Source organism: Podarcis liolepis (genome assembly GCF_965112155.1).
Source record: "Podarcis liolepis genome assembly, chromosome: 4".
In the NCBI taxonomy this organism is placed as follows: domain Eukaryota; kingdom Metazoa; phylum Chordata; class Lepidosauria; order Squamata; family Lacertidae; genus Podarcis; species Podarcis liolepis.
This window is the reverse complement of record NC_139558.1, coordinates 89627904-89645046: the sequence shown is the minus strand read 5'-3', so window position 1 is coordinate 89645046 and position 17143 is coordinate 89627904. Positions and strand designations below refer to the sequence as shown.

The window sequence follows — 17143 nt, the reverse complement described above, 5'->3', positions numbered from 1 at the left end:
GTTAGCTGACCTGCCTTTTTAGGATGTAATTTCACTGCTCCTAAAATGTCAGGATCACAGCTTTGGGAGTACTCCTTGATGTGGCTGCATGTGCAGCTGGCAACAGTGGTGAGAGGTACGCTTTTCTTTTGAAGCTTTGGGTGGTACGCTAACTACAACAAACCTTCCTGCCTAAGCCACAACTACGCCACTTTGGTTCATGCCATAATCACAAACACACACACACAGAGAGAGAGAGAGAGAGAGAGAGAGAGAGGATCTGCCCTTGAAAACTGTTCAGAAACTTCTCAGGTTCGATTCAGAGTTTTGGTTTTAACCTTTAAAATCCTAAATTTCCCCAAGGGCTGCCTCTTTTGATATGTTCCTCCCCACACACGCCTTTCAAAAATCTGAGGCCTTGCTCCAGATCGCTTGGATAAATGAGATTCAGCCTACACCTGCTGCCTTTTTGACGGTGGCCTACTTTGTGGAACGCCCTCTCCTGGGAAACTGATCTGCCCCAAGCGCGTCGTTCTTTTCGGGATCTGGCCCAAACATGGTTGTTCCAGGAGGATTTTAGTTGATTGATCTCTTAGCTATGCTATTTTAGTGCTGTACCTCCATGCTTGCTATTTTGTGATATAGGATTATTTTTTTAATGGGCATGTTTTTATAAGGTAAAGGTAAAGGGGCCGCTGACCATTAGGTCCAGTCGTGGCCGACTCTGGGGTTGCTGTGCACGTCTCGCTTTATTGACCAAGGGAGCCGGCGTACAACTTCCGGGTCATGTAGCCAAACCGCTTCTGGCGTACCAGAGCAGCGCACGGAAAGGCCATTTACCTTCCCGCCGGAGCGGTACCTATTTATCTACTTGCACTTTTTGGTGTGCTTTCGAACTGTAGGTTGGCAGGAACAGGGACTGAACAACGGGAGCTCACCCTGTCGCGGGGATTTGAACCGCCGACCTTCTGATCGGCAAGTCCTAGGCTCTGTGGTTTAATCCACGTACATGACTCTTTATACTCTAAGCCACATTAAGTTAGCTTATGAAAAAAATGGTGATGCATATGGTTTTAAGACAAATGCAGAGATTGCATAAATACCTCTTTGGAATAAAAAACACAAAAATCAAGACTTAAAATTCAAGATGTGAAATGAGGCAGAGTTTCAGTAATGTTAAAATACTGGTTTTCATGCGCTTTTATAGTAAGGAACCTTAAATAAGGGATCCGTCCCAGCATGGTTATTGTAGTTTTTCTTCTTCCAATTTGATGGCAGTGGCGTCCCGATATAGACACGGACTTATCCCAGCGGGATATAATACCACTGGCTGGGCTAAGTACTCTGTGGAACAGAATGTGCAAAAGAAGGAGAGATTGTTTCACCAGTGCAGTATTGTCAGTGTGAAAGCTAATAAGAAAAGCTGGCTAATTATACCCCGTCCTAATTGTGCCAATTCTTTGTGTCGTTCAGGCTTCCCCAGAGACTCCATTTGCTGCAACGGTGACGGAGAAGTTCCTACAGGAGGAGGAAAAGCGAGCGAGAGATTTTGAGCAGGTTTTAAACTCTCACATTGAAGAGCTGCAAAGGCAGTCAGAGAACACCATAAAGAAGTACACCGCTTTCAAGCAAAGCAGGCACAGATGAGCCTGGAAAACAAGAAAGTCTAAAATGAAGTGACAATCCCAGAATAAATAATCAGCTGCTGCTTTACAAAAGGGGGAAAGGGGGAAAAGAATCGCCTTTATGCAAAGAAGTGTTTGTAATGTGAGATTTTGTATATACTTCGACTGTGGATTTCATTTCAACATGAATTTGGAATATTGTGTATTGCAGAGTGTATGAGATCTAAAAAAAGAAACCTGGAAATTAAATATGAAAACTTTTTATCCTTTAAATGCATACCAGATGTCCATATTGTTACGGGAAAATCTAGGTGTGAGGCTGCTCAGTCACCCAGCTCGTCGGGCAGAGCCCACGGGTCCCTGTGGAATAACGGAAGGATTCCAGCCACCAACCAGAGCAAATAGCTGTAGACCAAAGTTTATTCCGCAATAGGTTCAAAGAGGAAATTTGAACCCCCAAGGATGCGGTGACAAAGACTATTAAAAATTTCGCACCATATCCCAGAATACAGTTCGTACAGCATCATTGCTACATCACTGACATGTCACCAAAGGGGAGGGGTAGACAGGGGTTACACTAGTTTAACCTTGGCAAACATGTCTTGGTACAAGATTAGCATAAGCAGGCATGGCAGGGCAAGACCCAGGTATAAGATTAGCCTAGGCAAACACCTCTGAAGTCCCACCACCCAAAGTACGATAGAACTTCCTTTGCACGTCTGGACCCCTTGGCAAGTCTGGTGATGGGATTAGGCTTTCCTTGGCCAACAATCAGCTCACCAAGTGTCACCTCTGGGAACTTCCTGGAGTCCTTCTTCAAGGGAAAATAGCTTTGGAATGGAGGAAACTGGCAAAGGAGTTGATTTTAAATTATTTTTAAAGCTAGGTAACTTCCCTGAGCTGTCAAGTTGAAAGGATACATTCAGGCATAATATTTGTAACATTGAACTTTAAAGATGTGTGTCCCCCCCCCCCCGTAATTTCCGTAACAATATATTGAACTTTTATTTAAGATGCACCCTGTTCACAAACCCAGCCAACTGCAGCAGATGCTAAAATATAATAATTCAAGAGGGTCCCAGACCTCTCCTCCCTCACCTTGGATTCTGTCTGTCCTTCACTGCACCGTAAAGCAAATATACAAAGAGAGCAAACAGTAGCTCGGCTAAAAACCTTCATTTTTTTATTTATCCCATCCTGTGTTAGTTTCATATTAACCCTGTAGGTTAGGCTGATAAACAGATGATCTGTTGCAGATTAGGAATCTGTTTAGGACTGGATATGGGAAACCCCGAAAGTTTCAGCGTAAAGGCACAGTCTCAGAAAAGGGCTGTAGCTCAGAGTTAGAGCATCTCTTAAAATGCAGGGCGTCCCAGGTTCTCAGTGTCTGAAACCTTGGAAAGCAGCTGCCAGTCAGAGTAGACAATAAAGGTGGAGCTCATCCCGTCATGGGGATTCGAACTGCGACCTTCTGATTGGCAAGTCCTAGGCTCTGTGGTTTTACCCACAGCACCACCCACGTCCCTGTAGACAATACTGAGCTGGTTATGGTCTGACTTAGTAAAGGCAACTTCACGTCTCCTTTGCCTTTCTCTGATCTATTTTGCACATTGTGGTTAGGCTTTTTATTATAAATACAGTTTTCTTGACTTTCATTATATGACAACAATTAGGAAAAAAGAAATGCGAAAACAAAATCCCAGTTTACCCTCCTCCCACCTCCAAGATGGATCACTCTATTTAAAGTTTGCCAAAATCCAGTCTGTGATTTGGGTGGTTGCCAATCTGCTGGGGCTCCGATGAACATTGCTCCCCTGAAGCTGCTATTTGCATTGCATTTTCCCTCCTGTGAAGTGCCCAGATGGCTTATTAATGGACAGTATCATCAAAATGATGTGAATGACTAAATAAATATAATCTGCTATTTCCTCCCAGTTCAAAGAGCAGCTTCAAATGAAGGCAGCAGGCTAGGAAAGGGTAAATCCCCCCTCCCCGTCTGCTACAATCCCAGTAATTTTCAGCCCCCAGCCACTCCTATTTGCAATTTTAAAAAATATGCTACATTAAATACAAAAAAAGCATTTACCATGTGATCCTGAAGCTGGGTGCAGGGGCGGTGGTGTGGGGGGAGGTAAAGCAGAGTGCATTTTAACCCACGCATTCAAAGCCCTATTTATTAAGCCACTCTGCATTCACCCTAAGGCCCCAGGGAGGTTCACAACAAATTAAAGTACAACACTAAGAAATTGCCCACCTCTACCCATTTTGAAGGTGCTTGTGGCGATCACACAGGGTCCCCGGACGTTTAGCGGTCTATTGATCCCTGTGCCACCACTGTGCTCGCTTCCCCGCTGCCACCAACCCGTTACTCTCGGGTAAAACACTGAGTCCAGACAGTTGTTAAACTTGAACCAAATAAACAAGTTTATTTTGTAAGTATTAACAAGTTTATGGTTTCTCAGATAATATTCTTGTCAGTTTCTTAACTTTAGTTTCTTTACCGGCCTATACCTTCCTAATACCTTCTGACTGATTATCTCAACTGTTTGACAGACTCCTCTTAACAGATTCTCTCACTCTCTCACATCAGACTATCCCAACCCATAGACTTATCCTCTCCATCCCTTCTCTAACTCCAGACTGACTTCTTAACAACTCTAACTCCTTCCCTTGGGTTCCTATTGCTTATTTTTACAATTAGTTAACCCTTTCCTTATGAACCCAGTATGATGTCACACACCTAGGAGGGCAAACGCCACAGTGCTTTCCCTCAAACAACGTCTTTCTTCCCATTGGAAACAAGGGGAGGGAAAGATTTAGGCCAGGCAGCTGAGACACCTCTGAGTACAAATCACTTTGTTGTGGGGGAGGAAGGGAAAGGAGAATGTTAGCCGCTTTGAGACTCCTTCGGGTAGTGATAAAACGGGATATCAAATCCAAACTCTTCTTCTTCTTCTTCACTTGCTACTCTTCCTGACAGACACTCTGGGGTCCCACCAATGTTGGTTGGGACAGAATTTCGAAGGGCAGGGAGGAGAGGTTTGGTATTCGTTCTGCCTCTCTGGTGCCAGACTCTCTGAGGTTCGAGAGCAAGATCTGATATCCCACAGTCGTCTCCAGGAGCGATCACAGGGGCCATGGAATTGCAGCCTCAATGGTGCTCCAAGTTTGTTCTCCTGTTTCCAAATGTCAAGCCTTTTGTAGAAAGAACGGGGTGCCGGACTGTTGTTTTCAGAGAGTAATACAGAGTTGGCGTAGCACCTCTCTGCAGAATTGCTTCCAAACATACACATTTGCGAATCAAAAAGTATTATTGCAAGACTTCTTTTACATTGCCCGTACTTCCTTCGACAAAGGAAATGAATCCCATTAAGCTGTCAAGAAACTTCTTACTGCACTTTGGAAAAAATGGAGAATGCCTTGAATACAGAAATGTAGAACGGCAGTATTCAAAATTAAAAACGAAATGAAATAATACCTTTGAATTAGGATGGCACATTATCTTTCTCCCAGGTTACATTGCACTGACACATTAGAGCCAGCTTATGCTCTCAGAACTCAGCTATAACAAAGACTCTTGTGGAGAAAAATTAGTTTATGCACTACTGAAAATAAAGGTCTTTATGTAAAAATAAATGTTTCTTGAAAGGAGTGTTCATATTTGAAGAACAATGTTGACCTACTTAAAAACACTGAGAACATGTGCAGTGATAAGTTGTTATATATAAAACTGTTGCACATGCCTTGCGCAAAGCTCTCAGGCATTGCATTTGCTACACCCAGAAAAGTGTAACCAACAGCTGGGAGTGTAAAAAGGCAGCGATTTCTGCCATGACGCGGGTTCATCGCCATCATTGCTGTTTCCATTCTGCTACAGTTGGGCTTCCGCTAAAACCTCAGTTATTCATCTTGCTATTCCCTATGGCCAAAATTCATGTAATTAATTAGCTACATAATTTAAATGCATTTCAATGGAAGGGAATTTATATATATATAAAACAATGCACGAAATAATGTAATTAATTACCTAAAATTAGTGGACTTAAAGCAATGGTACTGAATACAACTGATATTTGTTTGCATGATTTCCGTTCGTGACCTCAGGGGAACATGTGATTTTCTGTTCCCATTTTCCAATGGAATTCTCCCTACCAGCGCCAGCCATTCCAGACTTATTCCAGTCAAATCAGTTCATACAACAACACCGTTTCTCTGATTCAGCTCGCACCGGTCATAGGAAAGGTCTGCACACACAAGAAAACCTAAAAACCTCTTGGCAAGCTGTTCAGGACAGCAAGAATGAAAGTTTCCTTGTCTCCCCTCCCTAAAGAGGGGGCTACACTAAATACAAAGGGTGTTGCCCCAAGCATCACAACACATACACTGGGAAACTTGAACGCCCCACATGTATGAACCCTGCTAAGTCCCTGTGTATGTATTTTTCCAAAACGGCATTTTCACTAAATTGCACACTGGGCAAAACTTGATGGCAACCAAAGCCGAACGATGACTGCAATAATAATGGTGAGAGTTTGCAGCTCTGTGTTGGCACCCATAAATAAGGTCCAGGGTTCAGTTAAAGGATCTTGGCAGGATTTAAAAACCTTTGCTGGAGATCATGGTGCGCCACTGCCGGTCATGGGAGACAATAATCAGTTACATAGGACAAGAAACCTATGTACCAAGGTCTCGTGTCCTTATGTAACTATGGCACCAAGACAAATCTGAGCAGCGCCTGAAATGTTTGGGCAGACTCATATGGGCGAAGGTGGTCCTCTAGATAATATGTGATGCTGTTAAGCAGGTTTATATGGCTAGAGACAGCTCCAAGGTTGAGGGAGCATCATAGTGCCTCTGATATGTCCTCGAAGTGAGAGCTGGACCATAAAGAAGGCTGATTGCCAAATAATTGATGCTTTTGAATTATGGTGCTGGAGGAGACTCTTGAGAGTCCCATGGGCTGCAAGAAGATCAAACCTATCCATTCTGAAGGAAATCAGCCCTGAGTGCTCATTGGAAGGACAGATCATGAAGCTGAGGCTCCAATACTTTGGCCACCTCATGAGAAGAGAAAGACTCCCTGGAAAAGACCCTGATGTTGGGAAAGATGCAGGGCACAAGGAGAAGGGGACGACAGAGGACAAGGTGGTTGGACAGTGTTTTCGAAGCTACCAGCATGAGTTTGACCAAACTGCCGGAGGCAGTGGAAGACAGAAGTGCCTGGCGTGCTCTGGTCCATGGGGTCACGAAGAGTTGGACATGACTGAACGACTAAACATCAACAACTCTAGGTAGGTAGCCTGGCAATGGTGGGGGTTAGCAACAGAACAGGCAGCACCAGGCAGGTGGGTTTAGCCACCATTTTAATTTCCCACAATGCCCCAGAGGAACGCTACATCAAGGCATTGTGGGAAACAAAAATGAAGGCGAGAGCCAGCTTCCTAGTGCTGCTTTAAAACCCAAGGCAGGAAACATGAAAGCAGGAGTCCATTTTGCATGGCTATATAGGTTCAAAATTCTTTGAACGTTTAGCAAAGCCACGACAGGATAACTGAGCGGCGTCATTGCTACCCTAATCTTTTCAACTGTGGCATTCAGGGAGCAATTCAAGGAGCTCAGAATAATGCCGATATTTCAAGCAGGTGGGTTTTCACAGGGAAGGGACAAGGAATCCTTTTCATCATGGTTTTGCTACGTGTTCCAAGCCCTTTGTGAACACCGGGAATGATTCAGCCCTGCCTTCGTTCTGTACAAGATGAACTGCGGTAATGAGGACATCAAAGACCCGCACATAGGGAAACTCCAGGAGGTAATTAGGAACCACTAGAGAGGAACAAACGGCAAAGGAAAAGAAAATGATCAAGTATGTGAACGTTGTCAAGCCAGAAATCTTATATCAAGACGTGATACAGCTGGGAGGTGTCGGTGAACTTGCACAGAAATTGAGAAACAATTTCAGTCAATTACTGGAGAGTTGCGGAGGCTAGAGTTAAGTAAATGGGTTATCTAAGGTCCAGCGTTTAAAAAACGGGGAAGTTATTATTATGAATGATTCGTTTTTCCAAGCGAAAGGTCCAGCTAACTAGAGGTGCAATGCTATTGCCCCTTGGAGTGAATCTCATGGGCCATAGGATATATCTGATATTCCCCTTCTATGTCAGAGACAGGGCTTTTATGCCAAAAAAGAGAAAAATCTTATATTGGACCTCCTGCCCGTTAGAGCCAAGAGCGAAGGAGTGGGTGATCATCCAGCCACAAGCACAGGAAGAACCAGGAAGCGGCTCGTGAAACACTGGATTGTCAAATGCACGCCATCTTATTACACTGGTGAATCCAGAAGGTGATGACCAAAAAGGATCTGTACAAGCTAAGAACACCAGGCCAAAGGCCCATCAAGTCCAACACTCTCTTCCAACCAGTGTCCAACCAGACACCCTTAGGAAGCCAGCCAGCAAAAACAGAGTCCAACAGCAATTTCCCCACTTGTGATTCCCAAAAGTGGTATTCAAATGCATCCTGCCTCTGATAGGCATCACCTGCTCAGGAACCTTATCCTCCAATAAATTTGTCTAACCAGTGGCGTAGCGTGGGGGGTGCAGGGGGGGCCGGCCGCACCAGGCGCAACATCTGGGGGTTAGGGTTAGGGGGCGCAAATCCACGGGTTAGGGGGCGAAAATCCACAGGTTAGGGGGCACAAATTACTTGCCTTGCCCTGGGTGCTGACAACCCACGCTACGCCACTGTGTCTAACCATCTTTTAAATGATTTGGTAGAATATCACTGCATATTTGGGGAGAGAATTCCATAGTTGAAACTATTTTATTATTATTAGTTGTACGCCCTCCCCCTGACTGGGTTGCCCCAACCACTCTGGGCAGCTTCCAACATACAGTGGTACCTCGGGTTAAGTACTTAATTTGTTCCGGAGGTCCATTCTTAACCTGAAACTGTTCTTAACCTGAAGCACCACTTTAGCTAATGGGGTCTCCCGCTGCCGGCGCGCCGCCGGAGCACAATTTCTGTTCTCATCCTGAAGCAAAGTTCTTAACCCAAGGTACTATTTCTGGGTTATCGGAGTCTGTAACCTGAAGCTTTAATTAATCATCTCCTTGGCATCTGATGGGAGGGCGTTCCACAGGGCGGGCGAAATTACCAAGAAGGCCCTCTGCCTGGTTCCCTGTAACCTCACTTCTTGCAGTGAGGGAACCGCCAAAAGGCCCTCGGTGCTGGACCTCAGTGTCTGGGCTGAATGATGGGGGTGGAGACGCTCCTTCAGGTATACAGGACCGAGGCCATTTAGGGCTTTAAAGGTCAGCACCAACACTTTGAATTGTGCTTGGAAACGTACCAGGAGCCAATGTAGGTATTTCAGGACCGGTGTTATTGTCAGTTTGCATTTCTATGTACAGAAAGTATTGATCTGATGTGTAGAGATCTTTCCTATTCTAATTAATTCAGGGGTTTCTGGAAGCTTCTCTTTGTGAAAGAAACTTAATCATGTTTGGGTTATTCCTTCAGAGAAGCTGAGTGCAGCTGTTTTAAACTGGTTCTGTTACAGTGGTGCCTCGCAAGACGAAATTAATCCGTTCTGCGAGTCTCTTCGTCTAGCGGTTTTTTCGTCTTGCGAAGCAACCCTATTAGCGCTATTAGTGGTTTAGCGGCTATTAAAGGCTTAGCGGATTAGCGGCTAAAAGGCTATTAGCGGCTTAGCGGCTTAGAAAAAGGGGTGGGGAGCAAAAATAAAATAAAATCGGAACACTTGCAAGACGTTTTCGTCTTGCAAAGCAAGCCCATAGGGAAAATAGTCTTGCGAAGCAGCTCAAAAACAGAAAACCCTTTTGTCTGGCAGGTTTTCCGTCTTTGAGGCATTCGTCTTGCGGGGCACCACGGTATCTCTTTCTGTCAAGGTCATGCTGACTATAATAGTGAGGCCAGAAGGAGCCTGGGTTTCATTCTCTCTCTGTCTCTCTTTCGTACTGTTCTGTATATCGTGTTCAGGTTTAGATTTATTATAAGATATTGTAAGTTACGTCTGCTGCAACTGGATTTCTTATGGACAGTGCCAATCCTGATTGTATTGGATTTGTGACCATTCGGCTCATTTGTCTTCAGTAGCAGTAAAGCTCTGCTGGATGAAACGCCTCTGGTTTATTTTTGAGGAATCCTGCAACGTGTTTAAGTTTTGACTCTGCTCACTGTACATTGGAATCTACTCTGGATCAATAATGAGTAGCAATTCAAATGACAGTTATATGGTCTCGGCGGCTGCTCCCAGTCACCAGTCTGGCTGCCACATTCTGGATTAGTTGTAGTTTCTGAGTCACCTTCAAAGGTAGCCCCACGTAGAGGCCATTGCAGTAGTCCAAGCTGCCCATGCCCTGTGTGAAGAAGGACTTTCTTTTGCCTGTTCTCAATCTTCCTGAATTCAGCTTCACTAGATGGCCAACAAGTTTTAGTACTACGAAAGCAGAAGAGAACTTTTTCTACCCACTTTTGGCACACCGCACATAATATTAAACACCTCCATTTTTCTAAACTAAAAATAAAATAAAAAATCCAAATACTGTAGCCTTTCCTCATAAGGGAGTTGCTTGATCTTTTTGATTCCTCTGTTTGAAACCTTTTCCAGCTCCTTTATGAAGTGAGGTGACCAGAACGGTACACAGTGTTCCGAGTGCGGTCAAAGGCCAGTGTTGCTTGTCTGCAAATGCTTTGGAGGGATCCCTTTGTAATGAATGCTTTTCATCCCCCCCCCCCTTAGGGATGCAAGGCCATACAGAAACTCTGACGAGCCAGAACCGCCTGCATCAGGTTAGCAAAGGACAGGGAGGCAGCCCAAAACTATCCGGGCAACTTGGAATGCGATGCATTTTTGACAGCGTTTAGCGACTCTCTCTCGAGAAAATGATTTGTGGAGCAGTGCTATACAGAAATAATAACTGGGAGATAAAACTAATGAGTACCTGCAGGAGATAGCTTTTACAGTCAAGGAGAGATGTACTCGGAAAGGGATATGACCCAGCTTCAATAAGACACCTGAAGGTAACTACAGGAAATGCGGAGAGAGTATTGTATTATTCAAAAGGTAAATCCAGGGGTTGGCAGGCAAAGAGCAATAACCTGGAGCGGATGCTGACTCGGAGCGTGAAGGAGACTTGCGCAGGAGAAAGGGCAAAAATAATAGACGAGTAATGGTTATTAATTACGTTCCTAATTACATACTTCCTTCAAGGAACCTCCTTTTTATTTCCTTTTAAATTTGGGTACGCGGCTACACTCAAGGTGCCTTACAAGACAAAGAAATTACAAAGCACGAACAACAACAGCCCTGTGAGGGGGTAGGAGTTAGGCCGACAGATCACGACTTACCGAAGGTCACCCATTTGGCTTCGCGGTCAAGCAGGGATTAGAAACCAGGTCTCTCCAGCTATGCTCCAGCATTCTATCTAGTACACCAGTGTTTCTCAACCTTGGGTCTCCAGCTGTGTTGGACTACAACTCCCATCATCCCTGACCACTGTTCCTATTAGCTAGGGCTGATGGGAGTTGTAGTCCCAACGACAGCTGGAGAGCCTAGGTTGAGAATTGCTGCACTATACCATGCAGGTTCACACTGTGATTTCTAAACTGTGCGCCGTTAGAAACAGATTCAGATGAAGGTTCTTGCAAAGCATCAAAACATCCACTTTCTCATTCTCTCTGTAAAACCCCTTTCTCTAGGCCTGTGTCTAGACCAAGAGGCATCCCTTGATAAACGACTCGTAACAATTCAGTGGGTGGACTCCTTAAAGGCCGGGCAATTCCTGTTTTGATTGGATTATTTCTACCCTATTTTCCCCTTTGTGGACCCCTAAAGTGAACTATGGGATCAAATCGTAAGAGCACCATGCATACTGATGGCACGTCATTTCTGGGAAATGATATTATAATGAGTTGGAAAAAAATCTTTAAAATACCGGTAACCTTTTCTAAAAAAAGACCAGGAAAAGAAAGGGGGGAATCACCAGTGCCCCATATAGCCAACATCTGGGAAACTTGCAGGAATAGACTTGCAATGAACCACGTTTGGGGGATTTGTGTTTTATAGGGAATGGGAGAAGAAATTGCTTGAGGGAAGGAAAGTTAAGGGGAGCAGGAAAGAGATGTTAGAGGGAGCAGGGCCAGACAGTTGCAGTGGTGGCGGTGAGAATAATACTATAGGCTGCTTAATTGCCAAAGTGGCTTCAAAACTATAATAACAATTTTAAAAAATATGTTGTTGTTGTTTAGTCGTGTCCAACTCTTCATGACCCCATGGACCAGAGCGCGCCAGGCATTCCTGTCTTCCACTGCCTCCCGCAGCTTGGTCCACACATAATTAACACAAACAATTCCATCAGAGCCTTAAAATGAACACCCTCAATTAAAAGGCACAATAAAACAATCCCACTAAAGCAGAACAGCACTTAAAATACAGTAGTTAAAACAGCAATTGAAACCATTCAGAACAGGAGGTTCAGGTCAGGAGAGCAGGGATCTTTTTTTAAAATGTATTTTTATTAAAGATTTTCTTGATTTACAAAAGTATGTGCAATTTCTCTCTCTCTCTCTCTCTCTCTCTCTCTCGTCTAAAGAGGTGTGACTTCAACTGCCGGCAGAATGCCAATACTGATGGGTCCTCTACTGGCTCACCGGTATCCGTTGACTATCAGAAGAGGGTGGAGGGGAGAAGGAATTAGCTGGGAGGAAGCAGATTTAGCAGATAACTAATTCAATTTGCATTCATTCTAGCCTTTGGTTTACGGTTAATTTTATTTTCATTGTTTTTCAGATAAATATTTATTAACCCTGAGCAGTCATAAATGAAAACCCATGTTTAAAGGATTTTGGACACTTACCCCAAGACCTACACCTTTGCAGTTCTGTTCATGTACTAAGGCTGTGACTGCTTTTTCTGGGATAATCAGCCTCATATAACCAACATGCTTAAATCTAGTTCAGGCTTCCTCAGACTCAGCCCTCCAGATGTTTTGAGACTACAGTTCCCATCATCTCTGACCACTGGTCCTGCTAGCTAGGGATCATGGGAGTTGTAGGCCAAAGTTGGAGGGCCAAGTTTGAGGAAGCCTGGTCTAATTAATGCATGAAGGGGTTAATACCACAGAGTAAGGTGACCTGCCAGGTCACTTCCCCTTACCTTTGGAAGAAATAGGCAATCAAGCCTATTGCTTTCCCCATCCTCTGTCTGAGATGCCCAGCATGTAAAGCAGATTGAGCTGGTTGCTCCAGCTCAACCGCATGGCTCTCATCAGCCATTCTTGAGTTCCTATACCAAAAATTTAGGAACTTTATAAAGCAATGAAACTAAGCTAAGTTTTTCTGCCTGTGCATCTGAAGCATGTGAATCTGACCTTTGAAGAGTTGGTAAGTAAGCCCATTTTTAACTTACCAAATGTGTGGGGTTTTTCCTATGCTGGGAGAAGAAGGAAACTTTTTAAGAGGGCATTTTGGAACTCACTTAGAAGGGCACATTTTAAAGGCCTAACAGCTGATATTTCCATGCATATTTTGTGCCTTTAAATCTCTGCTGGGGTACTCTCAACAAAGAAAATTGTCCTATACTTGAATCTTGGCCTCCAGGAATTCTCCTTTGCCAAATTCCTGAAAGCCACTAAAATGCTGCTAGTTGCCTAAGCTGCTTTTTTTAAGATGCAAAACACACTATGAGAAGTATATGGTGCAGAAAGTGAATTGCCCTGTACATTATGATGCAGTCTTGACATTATTGCAATAATTACTAAACGGTCTTTAGACATCCACAAGGGATTAAAAAGACAAAAAACAAAATTGTTACCCTTCCCACGTGTATCCATTAGCACCATAAGCTGACTCTACAACTTTTACCCCAAACAATCATTATTTATTATTACTAGAAGGGGACTATTGGGAAAAATATATGTGGGGTAAATTATATTCAGTCAGGCCTGCAGTGTCTCCTACCGAAGCTTGTCCACACACCCCTTTAAAACAAAATGGTTCTCGTTAGAATTCCTGAGCCATGATTGCAGTCATAGGATTGTTGTCTTTCACATGACGGTATACGTTTTGACTCCACAGAGTGGGAAGTGACGAAGACAGGATGTTTGTGTTACTGTGTTCCGTGAAGTGAGACTATTGTCCTTTGTTCTTTTTCTCTTTGCTGTCTGATGCTAGAGAGAGAAGGAGCCATGTTGCAGTGCTCCATGTGTGTTTATATGTAAATAAAGTCGATTAGCCAAAATGCTGAGCTGCTGAGGTCTGTTACACATCTGCGCAAACTCTGTGGATCCCTAAGTGTGCTGGTGTCGGTTGGCATCGGTCGCTGTGATGTTCGGGCTGAATAAAGCTTTTGAAGCTTCCGAACAATTGACCAGGAAGGAGGGAACATGCCAGTTGGGCATGTGTCCCTACCAGGGTCCTACTCGAGTGTAGGCTGAACTCCTGACACTCCTATCAATGCAAAAGAAGAAGAAAAAGCTTGGTTTGAGGGCTACAGAGAAGGGCTTTAAGGAAGAGAGAACTCCAAAGATGGAGCAAAGAATAGCATTAGCCAGGGATGCAGAAACTGGTCCATCACACCTTGTTAAGCTTTAGCACTTCCCATCCCTGACCATTGTACATGCTGACCAGGGCTAAGGAGACCTCCAAAGGACTGCCGTAGGTTATCCAGGAGAGCTTTCCAGGTCAGGGGGCTGCAAGAGAGAATGGGCAGCATCTTTTACGGAAGCCCAGGATAGAGCTGTCAAAACTCCAACAGCCTCTAGCTGTCGGAAAGATATAGAGAGTTAATTTCCCCTTGTGCTTTTCTTCCAGCGGAGAACCGGTTCCACGGACCTCCGTCGCATTAGAATTCTGGCAGGAACCTCCCCATTCCTCTGCATGTGTAGCAATTATCAAAGAGGTTCCTTTCCTGAAGGAAGAGGTTTCCGCAGCAATAACAACTAGCGGATCTGATGGCTGCCCTGCTTGCCAGGGCAAGTCTTGAGTTAGCAACACCAGACAGAATGCCCCAGAACCGCAAGTGCTATTCTCCAAGCATGGTCATTAATACGCAGCCTGGAGGAGCATAAATAAATTTAACACAACTGAATCAGGTTGAAAGCAGATTGCTTAAGTTAGATACCAAAGCTCAGGGCTATGTTTCATGTCATTCGCATGCATATCTCCTCCCGCCCAAGAACAGCAGCGAGAGAGGAGATATGATGGCCATCTTCAAATATCAAGGGCTGTCCCGTGGAAGAGGCAGCAAGCTTGTTTACTCCTGCTCCGGTGGGTAGGACTCAAATTGATGGCTTCAATTTACAAGGAAGGAGATTCCATGATTCTATGAAGAATCCCGCTTCCACAATCTGCTACAGGTAGAATTGTTGTGGCTGGCATCCGTCCGTCTCGAGAGAAAAAGGAATGCGCCTCCAGAGGTAAAGTCAAACTACAGTGGTACCTCGGGTTAAGTACTTAATTCATTCCGGAGGTCCGTTCTTAACCTGAAACTGTTCTTAACCTGAAGCACCACTTTAGCTAATGAGGCCTCCCGCTGCCACCGCCACCACACAATTTCTGTTCTCATCCCGAAGCAAAGTTCTTAACCTGAGGTACTATTTCTGGGTTAGCGGAGTCTGTAACCTGAAGCGTATGTAACCCGAGGTACCTGTACAGTGGTACCTCTGGATGCAAATGGGATCCGTTCCGGAGCCCCGTTCGCATAATGAGCAGAACGCAATCCGCGTATGCGCATCGCAATTCGCCGCGTCTGCACATGACGTCATTCTGAACGTCTGCGCATGCGACGAAACCCAGAAGTAACCCGTTCCGTTACTTCCAGGTCACCGCGGGACGCATCCTGAAAAGATTCAACCTGAAGCAAACGTAACAAGAGGTATGACTGTACTGCTTTGTTGTTGTTGTTTAGTCGTTTAGTCGTGTCCGACTCGTCGTGACCCCATGGACCAGAGCACGCCAGGCACTCCTGTCTTCCACTGCCTCCTGCAGTTTGGTCAGACTCATGTTTGTAGCTTCAAGAACACTGTCCAATGCATTAGCAGTGCCCAAGTGACTGCCTTGGGGCACAAGCCTAGGCAGTGTGGATAGAGGTCCATGGGCTGCCCAGACAACAAGACCTCTCTCTTGGCCTCACTTATGTGGTCCAAAGGAAAGCAGAGCAATACATTTGGCACCAGCCAGTAGCGTAGGAAGGCAGGGGCAGGGTGGCAAGGCGCACCAGGCGGCACGGGGGCAAGAGGGCACCAGAGACAGTGTCCTTTCTAGCTATCTCTCCAATAAATCTGTCCCAAAAAATATCCCCCCAAAAGCTCCTTAGCCTTTACTTCTCCCGAAGGTGTCCTGCAAGGTAGTGGTTTAACCCACAGCGCCACCCGCGTCCCCTGGTTTAAGTGCAAGTAAAACAGCATTAACAACTGAGTACCAGTGTTATCTACAAGACCCGGAAGCCGTACGCCGGCTCCCTCGGCCAATAAAGCGAGATGAGCGCTGCAACCCGAGTCGTTTGTGACTGGACCTAATGGTCAGGGGTCCCTTTACCTATTACCAGTGTTATCTAGAGCAGGGGTAAAGAATCCTTTGACATATCCCCCGCTGTCTCCCCTAATTCCTGACTGTTGGCCATGCGGGTTGGGGATGAGGGGAATAGGAGAAACCACAAGATCTCCACCACTGACCTAGATTTCTCAACTTCACTTCTTCTCCAGTCACCCTTGAGCCATTTCTTCCTAGCATATGGTTCTCAACAGTGCTTTTCTTTTGTGGGAGGGAGAGCTTGAAATAGCAAGGTTCTCTTGGGGGACGCAAGTCATTCAGCATGATCCACCTCGGAGGTCAAATATTCTGCTACCTTAGTAATGTGTCCAACTTTAAACAAACGAACAGGAATCCCTCGAGTCCTCTGGCAGTTTCAAATTGCTACAGCTGTGTTTCTTTAAAGCACCTCTCATTTGAAAGAGCTAGGTATTTTCACCATTGTAACGAGGGAATGCCCAGTCCTTCCTATTCCCCTTTATTTTCTTCCGACTCAAAACAATAATAGTTAAAAAGAAAAAGGAAAGAAAAACTTATTTGCAAGAGCTCCATTGAAGTCTTGGCCCTTTATAAACAACTTGCACCGAGATGGGATTCACGCTAAGAAAATTTTGCTGCTAATAAAACCACGGCTATAAATGGATTTGTGGGGAAGGGAGGGCTGACAGAATATATGCAAAATGGTTTTATCAGGTAATGAGCACCTTTGGTGGCTTATCACATGATGGGGCTCGAAGAAATAGCACAGTGTGATTTTTTTTTTTGCTGCTAAAAGGATTCTAATAAATCATTCCATTCTGCTGCCGCCTCTTCACGCCCAGAAACAGTTTGAAATCCTATTGCTGAAACACTTAGAAAAGTTTTTCACCAGAATAATGTATACAATTTTATTTTTTTAAAAAAAGGAGTATTAAGAGAGACAGACCTACGACCAGCAAATTTGTAAACCACTTGCTGTTACTATTTTTCTATACAGCAGAGCCAACTTT

At 44.7% G+C, this 17143-nt stretch overlaps 1 protein-coding gene across 4 annotated transcripts in view; it reads left to right on the top strand.

Moving 5' to 3' along the window:
- Nucleotides 1-1877, top strand: part of DEUP1 (deuterosome assembly protein 1) — a 67343-nt gene extending 65466 nt beyond the window's left edge. For all 4 annotated transcript variants that reach the window (XM_083499619.1, XM_083499617.1, XM_083499620.1 and 1 more), the window contains one exon: nt 1453-1877. In XM_083499619.1, the coding sequence (XP_083355745.1) occupies nt 1453-1626 (174 nt within the window). In that variant the 3' untranslated portion in view covers nt 1627-1877. The remainder of the gene's footprint in view (nt 1-1452) is intronic.
- The last annotated feature ends 15266 nt before the right edge of the window (nt 1878-17143 follow it).